General features: G+C 37.7%; 1 protein-coding gene across 3 annotated transcripts in view; it reads right to left on the reverse strand.

Annotated features, from left to right (window-relative positions):
* Positions 1 to 12,970, reverse strand: part of CFAP54 (cilia and flagella associated protein 54) — a 545,361-nt gene that overhangs the window by 125,619 nt on the left and 406,772 nt on the right. For all 3 annotated transcript variants that reach the window (XM_073620268.1, XM_073620266.1, XM_073620265.1), the window contains exons 52-54: positions 11,477 to 11,646; positions 10,437 to 10,554; positions 4,736 to 4,868 (exon numbers count right to left, since the gene is read on the reverse strand). In XM_073620268.1, the coding sequence (XP_073476369.1) occupies positions 4,736 to 4,868; positions 10,437 to 10,554; positions 11,477 to 11,646 (421 nt within the window). The remainder of the gene's footprint in view (positions 1 to 4,735; positions 4,869 to 10,436; positions 10,555 to 11,476; positions 11,647 to 12,970) is intronic.

Consider the following 12,970-nt stretch of genomic DNA (forward strand, 5'->3'; position numbering starts at 1 on the left):
TCCAATTGTGTGCAAGCAAAAATGCTATTTTTTTTATTTTCCTTGCATGTGATTGGGTATTGTTTGCAAAGTGAAGCTTCACCTCATTGGCTAAACGCTGGAATACCTGCACTTGCAAAGTGCACAGTCTATGTGTCTTTAGTAAATCAACCCCAATACATTGCTCATGTTCCCCACAAAACAATGACAGACCGTGCCAGTGCCCAACACCTGAAGATGCCAGTCAACTAGGTCTGGAAGATCTTAGTTACAGGCCACAACATGTCCACATGGCTTTACATTGTTGTAATAACTAGAGAAATAGGAATTTTGATTTAACAATAAATTACCTATCTTGGAGTACAGTACAGGACAAAGGCTTGCATTCTTAGACTATTGGTTATATGCAGCTACCTTCAGGTGATTGGACACTGGCAAAAAAAATGGCTAGGACCACCCACAGAGCCCCCCAGCCCAGCAAACCCTGCCCATTCTGTTAGACTCGAGTTATTTAGCAAGCAATAAGTAGCGATAAAGACACAGAGGGGAGTTACCTGTGTCCTGTACTGTACCTATAAGAAATTTACAGGTAATTCAAAATTCCTTTTATCTTAAATCGTACAGTACAGGACACAGGGCTTGTATTGTTAGACCATGTCACATACTTAAGCAATAAACTGACAGTTGGGGGGCAACACAACAAAGGAACTGCCAACAGGCCCACAAGAATACAAGGTTTAACCAATTAAACTCCAGAAGGTTTTACCCCCCCCCCTTCATGACCAGGGCATTTTTTGCTATTCGGCACTGCGCTAACTTTAATTGGCAATTGCGCAGTCATGCAATACTCCACGCAAATTAAAATTTTTATCATTTTTTTTCACACAAATAGAGCTTTCTTTTGGTGGTATTTGATCACCTCTGGGCTTTTTATTTTTTGTGATATAAACGAAAAAAACCCTGAAAATTAAAAAAAAAAACCAACCTATATTTTCTGCTTTCTGTCGTATAACGTATCACATTTTGCCATAAATTTAGGTCATTTCTCATTTCTTGAGGCCCTAAAATTTTAGGACAGTAAAAATTCCCCCCAAATGACTACTTTTTGGAAAGTAGACAGTCTGAGGCATTTAGTAAGAGGCATGGCCAGTTTTTTGAAGTTGTAATTTTTTGCCACATTTTGATGTTGAATAAAATGTCTTTTTTTTTACACTTTTTTTTTTTTTTTTTTACGTACTGTCACCAGTGCAGTACAGCAACATCATATGACTGATGTGGCAGTGATTCAGGACACTGACTGGTGACTGTACGTTTAACCACTTCCACCCCGGAAAGATTTACCCCCTTAATGACCAGGCCATTTTTTGCGATACGACACTGCGTTAATTTAACTGACAATTGTGCAACGCTGTACCCAAACAAATTGACATATTTTTTTCCCCACAAATAGAGCTTTCTCTTGGTGGTATTTGATCACCTCTGCGGTTTTTATTTTTGTGACAAAAAAAAAAAAAACGACAATTAAAAACCATAGTCACCATAGTAACACTGAATTACTCTGGGGGCTGGTCAGGGATTTTTTTTTTAAACACTTTGTTTGCAGTTACAATGATGATCATTGTAACAGCAAAGTTTTCAACTGTGATTAATTGGTTAACCATTCATGACAGCTGTGATCACTAGTCTAGGCTACAGCTAATCACATTGTACAGGGTGCTCTGATTGGTCCAAGTACAATGTGATAGCTGTGGGTCAATCACAGCATAGGCAACACAGCTGTTAAGAATGAATTCATTAATAACAGCTTTGTTGACATTGTGATCATGTGATCATACAGTGATCTCATAATCACCAGACCCGAGTACCAGGATCTGCAATCTGCTGTGTCCGGTGTGTAATTTAGCCTGCACGTGCCGCCAGTCACAGTATATGTACTGCAGCTGGTTGGCAAGTTGTTCAAAACCTGAGCAAAAAGCACAGCTTGAAGCAGCTTGCAGTCAAAGCACACATCAGGTGAGGCCTGAACATAGGCGTGCGCACAGGGTGTGCCGGGTGTGCCCAGGCACACCCTAATCACCCCATGCACATTAGTGTTATCACTCTGTGTAGCAGCAGGAACATGGGAAAGATCTCCCTCTTACTGGCTCTGCCATAAGAGAAGTGTCTATGATCTTCTCTTTCACTGTGCCGGCAGGGAGATCAATGTGCCGGGGGCATATATATGTAGGCACATACACATGCATGTGTGTTTGAGCTTAAGGGTGCACACCCTAATGCAATAGGCTGCGCACACCTATGGGCCTGAACATGCTGAACTGCCCAAGGGACACCAACAGCCCTGGTGGAATGTGCTCTAATAGGGATATGGTGTTGTTCATCCCTTGTGATAGCAATAAAGTTGATAAAAAAATAAATAAATGAAAGTGACCATGAACAATTGTTTTAAAAAATAAATACGTAATAAAATGTAAAAAAAAAGTTAAAGCACCCCATCTGCCTGTACTCACACACAAATGAGAATGCGTGTAAAAATCCCCACACGTATATATGTAAATGATGATCGCACCACATATGTGAGGTATCGTCATGAACGTCAGAGTGAGAGCAATAATTCTAGCTCCATTCCTCCTGTGTAACCCTAAACTGGTAATCTGTAAAGTGTCGATTTTGGGGATTTTTAGGTACTGTAGTTTGGCGCAATTCCATGGACAGATGCAATTTTAAAGCGTGACATTTTTACTCAGCATAACATCATCTTTTATATTTTAACAAGTAATTGAGTATTATATTGTGGTTTTGTGCATTAAAATAATTAAAGTGTATTTTTTCCCAAAAATTTGTGTTTGAAAATCCGCTGCGCAAATACCCTCTGACATAAAAATATGCAACAGCCACCATTTTATTCTTTAGGGCTTTTGCTTAAAAAAATATTAAGTAGTTTTCTAGCAAAAAATTATGTTTTAAAATGTAGGAGAGGAATGTCAGAATTGGCCCAGACTGGAAGTGGTTACGGTGTTTCTCAGATGTAGGGCCCCTCTATGTGGCTAGACTGTGAAAAAGTCTCACACATGTGGTATCCCTTTACTCGGGAGGAGTAGCATAGTTTTAGGGTGTAATTCTAAGTATGCCCATGCTATGTGTGGGCAATATCTTATCAAATGGACAACTTTGTGTAAAAAAAATATTTTCATTTTCTTTCTGCATTTTCCAAAATCTTGTGGCGACAAAGTGAAGTCTTTAAAAAAGACTTCCCATGTTTCTTAAAATACCTTGGGGTGTTTACTCTCCAAAATGGGGTAATTTAGTGGGTGTTGCCTTTGTCCCGGTGCCCCAAGGTCTACAAAAATGTGAGTCAGGAAATTAGATGTGTAATTTATGCCCCTAGAAAGCCTCAAGGTGCTCCTTTGGTTTGGACCCCTCTGTGTGCCTAGGCTGTGAAAAAGTCTCACACATGTGGTATCGCCATACTCAGGAGGAGCAGAATGCGTTTTGGGTTTATTTCCAAGTATGTTATTGCTGTTTGTTAGAAATATCTTATTAATTGACAACTTTGTGTAAAAAAAAAATAATTTTCATTTTCTCTCCTACGTTTTTCCAAAAATTTGTGGCAAAAAAATCTTTTTTTCAAAGGACTCATTATGTCTTTCAGAAAATACCCTGGAGTGTTTGCTTTCCAAAATGGGGTCATTTTGTGGGTGTTTCCACTGTCCTGGTGCTCCAGGGCCTCCAAAAATGTGATAGGTAGTCAGGAAATTAGATGCATACTTTATGCCCCTGGAACGCCTGAAGGTGCTCCTTGGATTTAAGACCCTACTATGTACACATGTGGTATCCCCATAGGAGGCAGGTATCCCCTCAGGAGGCATAGCAGAATGTGTTTTGGTGTATAATTGCAAGCATGCCCATGCTGTGTGTGAGAAATAGCTCCTTAAAATGACAACTTTGTGAAAAAAAAAAATTATTTAATTTCTTAATTTTCCAAAAACTGTGACAAACAATTACAACTTTGAAAAACTCGCCATGCCTCTTACTAAATACCTTGAACTGTCTACTTTCCAAAAAGCGGTCATTTGGGGGGTATTTGTACTGACCCTGCATATTAGGGTCTCAAGAAATGAGATAGGCAGTCAGTATATTAGGACTGACCAATTTTCAAATACATATATCATAGTTTGTAGACTATAACTTTCATATAACTTTCACACAGACTAAATAATACAAACTGTTTTGGGTTATTTTTACTAAAATAATGTAGCAGAATACATTTTGGCCTAATTTTATGCAGAAAGATTATTTGTACATTGTTATAACAAAAACAAACAAAATGTTTGTTATTTTTTCACTTATATTGCAAAAAAACTAAAACCCAGTGGTGATTAAATATCACCAAAAGAAAACTATCTGACTCAAAAAAATGATAAGAATTTCATTGGGTACAGTGTTGCATGCCTGAGTAATTGTCACTCAAAGGGTGACAGTGCTGAAAGCTGAAATTGGCCTGGACTGGAAAGGGGTGAGTAATTATGGGCCAACGTTTAAAGCTCAAGTTGTAAGAAGTTAAAGAACTACTGGATAATATTCGTCAAGCATGTTTAAAAGCATATATTGTAAAGTGTTTTGTTAATACCAAATTAAGTCTAAACTATAAATAGATAATATAACTGTAGAATTAATATAGTTGCTGAATAGCTTTCTGTTTAAAAAGAACCTGAATATGAGACAGTTAACTGCTGTAATCAGTAACATAGTTTCATACCCTTTATTGCTATGCCCCGTATCTGCTTTACAAGGGCTCTGACAAGAGCAAGTCGACAGTGCAGCCACAGGTGCATGTTAAGGCGCTCCCTGGCTTCTGAAACATCAGGCTGGATGACAGCTTGGTTACTGGTCTGAAAAGGATTGAAAGAAAATTGATTTTTACACTGAACACAAAAAATATTTCACATAAATTCCAAAAGAAAATGTTTTTTATATACAATATATATATATATATATATATATTATCGTATACAGTATATTGTATATTATACAATGTTGTGTTCATAAGTTTCCATAACCCTGGCAGAATTTGTTGCAATTTATTTATTACAGGTATTTACACATTATTGTACATTCACATAATTCCCTGCTCTCAGGAAGCTTAAAGAAGCTTACAATCTAAGGCCCCTACCTCACATGCATACATACACATAATGGGAGCAATTTAAAAAGGAGCAAATAAGACTACATGTCTTTGTGGAGGAAACCAAAGTACTGTACCTAGATGAAACCCACACAATGTGGACTCCATAGGTAGTGCCCTGGTTCGGATTTGAACTGAGGATCCTAGTGCTGCAAGACAGAAGTTCTAAACCTTAAGCCACTGTGCTTAATAAAACATAAACATTTTTTTTAAGAGAACACAGAACAGTACAATCATAAAATAAAACATGACAATAAGAGAAAATAATAAAATGCCCCATTCAAAAGTTTGCATGAGTTGACTAGCTTAAAAGTAGAATTCCAGTCAAATCCCAGCTGTACTTAAACCTGCTACCACCCCCATTCTAAGACTATTCTAACTACTCAGTAAAGGAAAGATGTCTATACCTACATTTTCTAAGGGGGCTCTGGTCCGGTCACATGATCGGGTCCCAGTTTCAGTGAAGAGGAGGGACAGCTGACAATAGTTCCACTATAGTAAGCCTATGGGTCACTTCACCGCGCAGGCTCGGTAGCTGTTATCGGCCATCTCTCCTCTTCACAAAAGGAGAGATCACATGACCGGACCGGAGCACCCTCAGAATAAGTAAGTATAACACATTTTAAGTTACAGGGTAGTTAGAATAAGCTTAGAATGGGCATGGGAGAAGATTTAAATATAGGTATAATTTGACAAATTTTAATTTAAGCTGCATGTTTGAGCTCTCCTCAATATGGCTCAATGGTTTTGAGATCAGCAGAATGTATTGATGCTCCAAAACCTTCATTCTTTTCTGCTGTAGCCAATGATAGGTTAACTTAACCATATATTTCTGATCATTGCTATTTTAGAAAGTGCAGGTGTGCCCCATGCACAGCTTCAGGGCTGATGAATGAAAATATTCCTTGTACACTTTCTGATAATATGCTGCTTTCAATTTGCCATAAACTATGACTAAATTATTTGTACTGCTGTAGTTCAAACACCTTCAAAAAAGTACAGAAGCACCTTCATGCTTCAAAGTAGGGATGGTGTGCTTCTCTTGATAGGCTTTACTGACTCCTCTCCAACAAAGCATTTAGTCTATGATTGCAACCATTAAGTTCAATTTTGGTCTTGTCATCAGAGCAGCAGAAATGGCTAACATTTTACAAACTTTGCCAGGGGTATGTAATCTTGAGCACAAAAGTACAAATACAGGGGACTGCACCGAATAAATCAAATACACAAATCAAACTGTAACGGCAAATATACATGCTTGACTGAGGGATATCTTTTGTCACAGCCTTTATTGGAAGCCACAATTTTAGGCAGTGGTAAATGGCCCAACATTCTCAATCCAAGTAACGTTTGAGCTATTGCAGAGAGAATTAAGAAATCTCTAATTTTGCAGTGGATAATATAACACAAATACTTGTAATAAAGTGTTTCAGCTGATAATCAACACCACATCCCAGAGATATGATAGAACAGAAAGAAATTGGGTATTTGGGACTTTAAAGGTGCTGAAACCTCCTTTTGGAATATACCACAAGGAGGTTTCAGCACCTTTAAAGTCCCATATACCCAATTTCTTTCTGTTCTATCATTAATATAACACAAGCCCAAATTTAAGGGCCTTTTCATAAAGGTAAGAATTGATTGTGTGCCATTTTTCAATGCTTTCACAGTTTTGCTAATTTATACAGTTACATTGGTTGATTTCTAGATACATTTTTTCCATATCTACAATAGGCTAAGAACAACCCAGACAATAGCTACTGGTAGCCTCTCCAGGTTCTAAAGACATTTTGATGTTACTGTCACTAAAAATTCCGGCTTTATTTATACCCCACAAAACCCTGTATAATCTATTCAGTGGATCAATGCTGAAAAATGAACTCTCCTCAAGACGTTTCTAGTCCTTTTTTTAAGAAAAAAAAAGACCTCACCTGTTTTCCAGGACTATCCTATTTACAATTTGTGTTTATTGATTATTACAGCTTTGGGCTAACTTGGATGTTTCTTAGTGTATTTCCACTTTTGCAGTCAAATTTGAAAAAACTCCAAGATATGTATGTTATGTGTATCCATTTATACAGCATACCAAAATTAAAATAAAATAAAAATTCTTACCTTTTTAGGCCTCTCAGGAGAAAGCCTCATGGCTGACTTCAATGATTTTTGAACAGTGTCAGAATGGGTCTGTCCTAAAGACAGGCTGTGTCTCTTCTCATTAATATACAATGAAAGAAGTCTCACTTCTAAATGTTTAGATCTTTGTTGGGATATACAAATCTAGTTTACAACTGATAATAAAGATCTAATTGCACAGTACAGACAGGGTTAATTATGGCAAACACAACTGCTCAGTCCCCTCATAAACAAAGAGAACTACAAGGATTTTAGGCTGAGTTCACACTAGTGCAATGCCAGACATCGCATGTGATTCACATAGCATTGCTGTGCACATCACATGCGATGTCTGTGTGATGCAAATTCAGCCATACAAACTGTATGGCCAAAATCACATCGCATTCGCATGAAAATGGTGCAGGACCTTTTTTTTCGGTTGCACTGTAATCTGGCAAACATAGCTGTTCACACCCATATGATCTGATTCCTGTCCAACTTCACAGTTCACACTGCAATCCCATTGGGGGTATCATTAACTTTACATTGACATCCACATCGGTTTGCAGATGTCAGTGTGAACTGCCTGCGAGTGAGATGCAATGCAGGAACCCGCACAGGATCCACGTTGGTTCCTGCATCGCATATGTGTGCACCGGGACTTATAGTACTGGAATTTCCACAACATCTAAAAAGGTAAGCTGGAATTTTTAAAAATTATTTTTGAAGTTTTGCTATGTGAATGAAAACACGTGAAAAATACAAAGCAAGTTTTATCCCAATTTGGCTGCAAAAGTGGATATACACTAAAGCCCTGTACACACGATCGGACTTTCCGACAACAAAACCGTGGAAATTTTGTCTGAAGGGTGTTGGACTTAAACTTGTCTTGCATACACACTGTCACACAAATGTTGGCCAACAATCACGAACGTAGTGACGTACTAGACGTACTACGTGGTTTTTCAGCTCTTTAGCGCCACCCTTTGGGCTCCTTCTAATTTCAGGTTAGTAGAAGTTTGGTGAGTGTTGATTCACGCTTTTCTTTTCGCGTTTTTCAGTTCGTTTCTGAATGGCCGTTCGTCAACCAGACATGTTGCGGAATCAGAGGAGATAACGTGTTATTTATTATTGGCCTTGGAGTTATTGCTTTGACATTTTTTTTTTTTGGTTGAATAATGATTTGATTTGGTATATTTTCTATATTTTTGGATGCATAAAATGCACTTTTTGGTTAAGTTCTATTGCCAGATAGCATGTCTAATTGTATTTGTTTTCTTTTTTTAATGCACAATAAAAAAATAGTGGAGAATAATACTTGGCTATGTGTTTTACTTCAAATGACAGTTTGGGAGTAGGCAGTTACATTTAAAATAATACATAGTAAAATTGACAAGGCACACCAACATAGTTGTATCTTTGATCTTAAAAACTACGGGATAATGGTGTTGTGGTAACTTGCCCAAATAAAAGAAAAAAAAGCATAATAATATTATTCTTGATATCACTAGAAAAAAAAAGCCTTTGAAAATTTGCTTGCAATAATTAGATCAGTATCACCAGCAAAGCAGCTTCATTATTATCCCATTAAAGAAGAAGAGAATGTGCGCTGCATTTCGAGATTTCCTAATTTGCCACGTCACGAATGTTAATTCTCAATTACAAACGCTAGTTTACAAGAACGACTGCTTCTGCTTCCGAGCATGCGGGTTTGTACTTTGGACTTTTGTCCGATGGATTTGTGTACACACGATTGGAAAGTCAGACAACACAAAATTTGAGAACATGCTAGCCAACATTTGTTGGCGGAAAGTCAGACAACAAATGTCCGATGGAGCATACACACGTTTGGACTTTCCGCCAACAAGCTCATATCCAACATTTCCCGTTGGAAAATCCGCTCAAAAATGCTCAACAAGTAAAGACCTATTGTTTTCAATGGCTATTGTTCACATCTGAGTGTCCTGTCGCTTATAGCAAAATGCCTGTCACTCAAAAGAGTACATGAGCTACTTTTCAGGCAGAATTTAACATTTTTGTCCCCAAAGAATGCAATGAAAACCCTTAAAAAGCACGACATGAGCTTTTTTCGAATGTTTTGTTCAAGCGTTTTCAGCTCAAACAGCAGCTCTCTGTCCCTTTTTCAGCAGTACTTCACACCTTTTAGTTGGAAAACACCTAAAAAAAAAATGCAAAAAAATGCTTAAAAAAAAGCTTGAAAAAGTGACATTCACATTTGAACATTTTGTAGCTTATAACTTGAAGCTCAAAAATGCTAATCAAGCAAAATCCCATTCATTTCAATGGCCCCTGTTCACATCTGAGCATTCTGTTGCTTGTAGTAAAATGCCTGTCGCTCAAAAAAGTACATGAGCTACTTTTCATGCAGAATTTAGCGTTTTGTCCCAATAGACTTCAATGAGAATGCCTGAACATCTCAACATGAGCATTTTTTAAGTGTTTTTTCAAGAGTTTTCAGCTCAAACAGCTGCTCTCCTTACCTTTTTTAGCAGCGCTCCACACCTTTTAGTTTTGTCAGAAGCTGCAAAACTTGCAATTCTGCTAAAAAAAAAAGCCTGAAAAAAAGCTTGAAAAAGAATGAATGCAGCCTAATGCTGTTTACACACGACCGGATTTTCCGGCAGAAAAGGTCCGACGGAATCATTTCCTCGGACATTCCGATCGTGTGTGGGCTTTATCTGACTTTTTCTTTCTAAAATTCTGATGGACCTAGAAATAGAACATGTTTCAAATATTTCTGACGGACTCAATTCCTATCGGGAAAACCGCTTGTCTGTATGCTACTCCAAAGGACGAAAAACGACGCAAGGGCAGTTATTGGCTACTGGCTATTGAACTTCCGTTTTCTAGTCCCATCGTACGTCATCGCGTTCTAAATGATCAGACTTTGGTGTGATCGTGTTTAGGCAAGTCCGTTTCAGCAGAACTCCGTCGGAACTCCGTTGGAAAGACCGTCGGAGTCTATTCTGAAGGAAAGTCTGGTCCTGTGTATGCGGCATTAGGTGTGAATGTAGCCTCAGATTTTACCTTAGTCTTTCTAAACCTAAAAATGAAACATGGAATGTGGAAACACACCCAATATTCCCAGCTTCGGCTTTTCAGAATCTGCTTCCTTTATGCCCCTTGACAACTTTTCAATTACCTGATCATTCCTTGGAGTGGACCTGTTAAGTGATGAAGGCACATTCTTACTCTGGGATTTCTCTGTAAGGATCTTTGCTTCCTGAAGTATCTTCAGGGCAGAAAATGCCATGGCCACACTACAGTTGTAGAAATAAAAATAGTTATTAGCCATCTGGTAGTATGGTAATCTTTCACTTGAAGAAAACCTCTCATGAATGAAATACGAGGCCCGCTTTTGCTATACTATTCCTGAAAATAATAAACCCTATATTTCTTGTATGACAAGGCTCCTTTAAGACAGAAAGGCTTGCTAAAAGATCATAAGAATAAAGCAAATGTTGCAGGATAGTTTTGGATAGAGTGGAGAGGGATTAGAGCACCTGTAAGGTTTTTATTGCTGTCAGTTTGCTTTCCAAAATGAAAAAAAAAATGTCTTTAGTGCTACTTTATTTTTTATATGTTATACACGGTTATTTTGTGTTGCACAGAAATTACCCCTCTATTATCTTTTTTACCAAAAAATTTTGGTGAGTGCATTAAAAGAAGCCTAAAAGCTTTCCAATAAACCAGTGCAAAGCACTTAAAACAGGAGATATATTCAAGCCTCACTCCCATCACAAATCCAAAACAATAATCAAAAATAGAGTGTATTACTCATTTTTGCAGAGTAGACAGGACCTTGCAAATAATTAATTTTGCCCTCTGGCCCCTGTACAACCGAGACCTCTGGTTTAAAATGCATGTACAGGCCAACATTATACAGCCAATTTTTGCAAGCTGCACACTGCTATTTCAGTATTGCTAGTTGAAGAAGAAGGGGTTGTAAAAAAAGGACAGAGTATAAACAGACAGGTTTTGAAGAGCTTGCCATATAGTACAGTACCATGTAAAATTAATTTTTAATACATCTCCACAAAAATCGTACAAAATCAAATAAACATTTTTGTATAGCAGTTTTCTTTTCTCGGTTTATTTTCACATCAGTTTCTGTGTTGGGCTGAGTTAGCCATTTATAGCATGACAGAAGAAGACCAAATATCTGTATCCAGTTCCACTTGCCTTACTGCAGTATGATGCCTCTGCTGTGCTATTTCAGAAAGTTGAAGTTTTGTCTGAATTGCCATCTCCAGGTACACTGCGGAACACTCAGAGAATTGGCTCTGGCATTTAATTTCAATATCCTGAAGAACTGATGTCAGTCTTTTTTCAGCCTCATTTAACAAAATATCCTAAGTTAAATAAAAGAGGTGTGAGCTACTACATGGTGCAATTTAGGATATATACACAATTATTAATGTACAAACTATCCTGAAGGCATTCTACTTAACAGGCATATGTACATATATTTTTGGTGTGGTTTGCATTCAATGCATATACACATTTAAGTATCCATCAAAAGATTGAGACAACTCCTTCACAAATTGAGCTATTTACATGTACAAAACTTTTCTGTGTTTATTTAAAGAACCCCCGATGACACAAAACCTGATATGGCAACCACAAATTGGATGCATGTTATATAATGTGTATTATTGTGTCCAAGGGGTTCACTGAAAAGCATGTTATTATGCTCAGCAAATGCACCCTAAAGTAGAACTAAAGGCAAAACTTTTTTTCTTTAATTTTGGATAGAGTAGTGGAGGGTTGTAACCCCTGACAGGTTTGTTTTTGCCATCTCTTTGGGGAGATTTCTCTTCACTTCCTGTCAAATAACCTAAACAGGAAGTGGAAGGAAATACTTTCAAAGTGAGGGAATCCCTGGTTGTCACCAGGCACACCAGAGCTAGTGTCCTCATTGGGAGATTTCTCACCTTACTGTTTTGGGGACAACCTAAAATGTGGTTTCACTTTCAATAACAGTAAACATGAGAGAGAGTAAAACTCTTTAACAGGGACACAGGTATTCTGACAGGCATTCTAACCCTTCTCCACTCTATCCAAAACGAAAAAAGGTTTGCCTTTAGTTATACTTTTAAAGCAACTATACTGAATACATTCATATTTCCACCTGAGAAGCTTTCACAGTTCGACAACCAGTATATAAGATAGCAGAATGAAATCACAATTTGTTAGATACTAAATATAGATCTGATGTACTGCATTATACTCTTAGGCCCTTGTAAATTAGGCATGTTTGGTGTCTGACTGGTATCTTCGTTATACATTAGTGTAGCCACTTTTTGAAAATAATATACAAAATAGAAGACTAATGGCAGAAAAAGATCAAGCTGTCCATCGAGTCTGCCCCTTTATACTACTTTGGTAAAATAACACTTTCCAAGGTTAATTTGAACTTTCCCCTTGCTACTTTGAGGTCACACCCCTGTGTTCTTGAGCTTAGCTTTATATTGAAAATACTGCCCTCCTAAACCTTATTCACTCTCTTGATGTATTTAAACATTTCAGTAATGTCTCCCCTTTCCCCTTGCATGTAAATATTAGGTTTCTGAAGCCTTTCTTGACATGTGTTATCCCCCAGGCCTTCCACCATGTTTGATGCCCACCTCTGGTCTAATTTTTTCCTGTCAGGTCTCCATATCTAGAAATAGTAGT

This window comes from Aquarana catesbeiana, linkage group LG03 (genome assembly GCF_042186555.1).
Source record: "Aquarana catesbeiana isolate 2022-GZ linkage group LG03, ASM4218655v1, whole genome shotgun sequence".
Classification (NCBI taxonomy): Eukaryota; Metazoa; Chordata; class Amphibia; order Anura; family Ranidae; genus Aquarana; species Aquarana catesbeiana.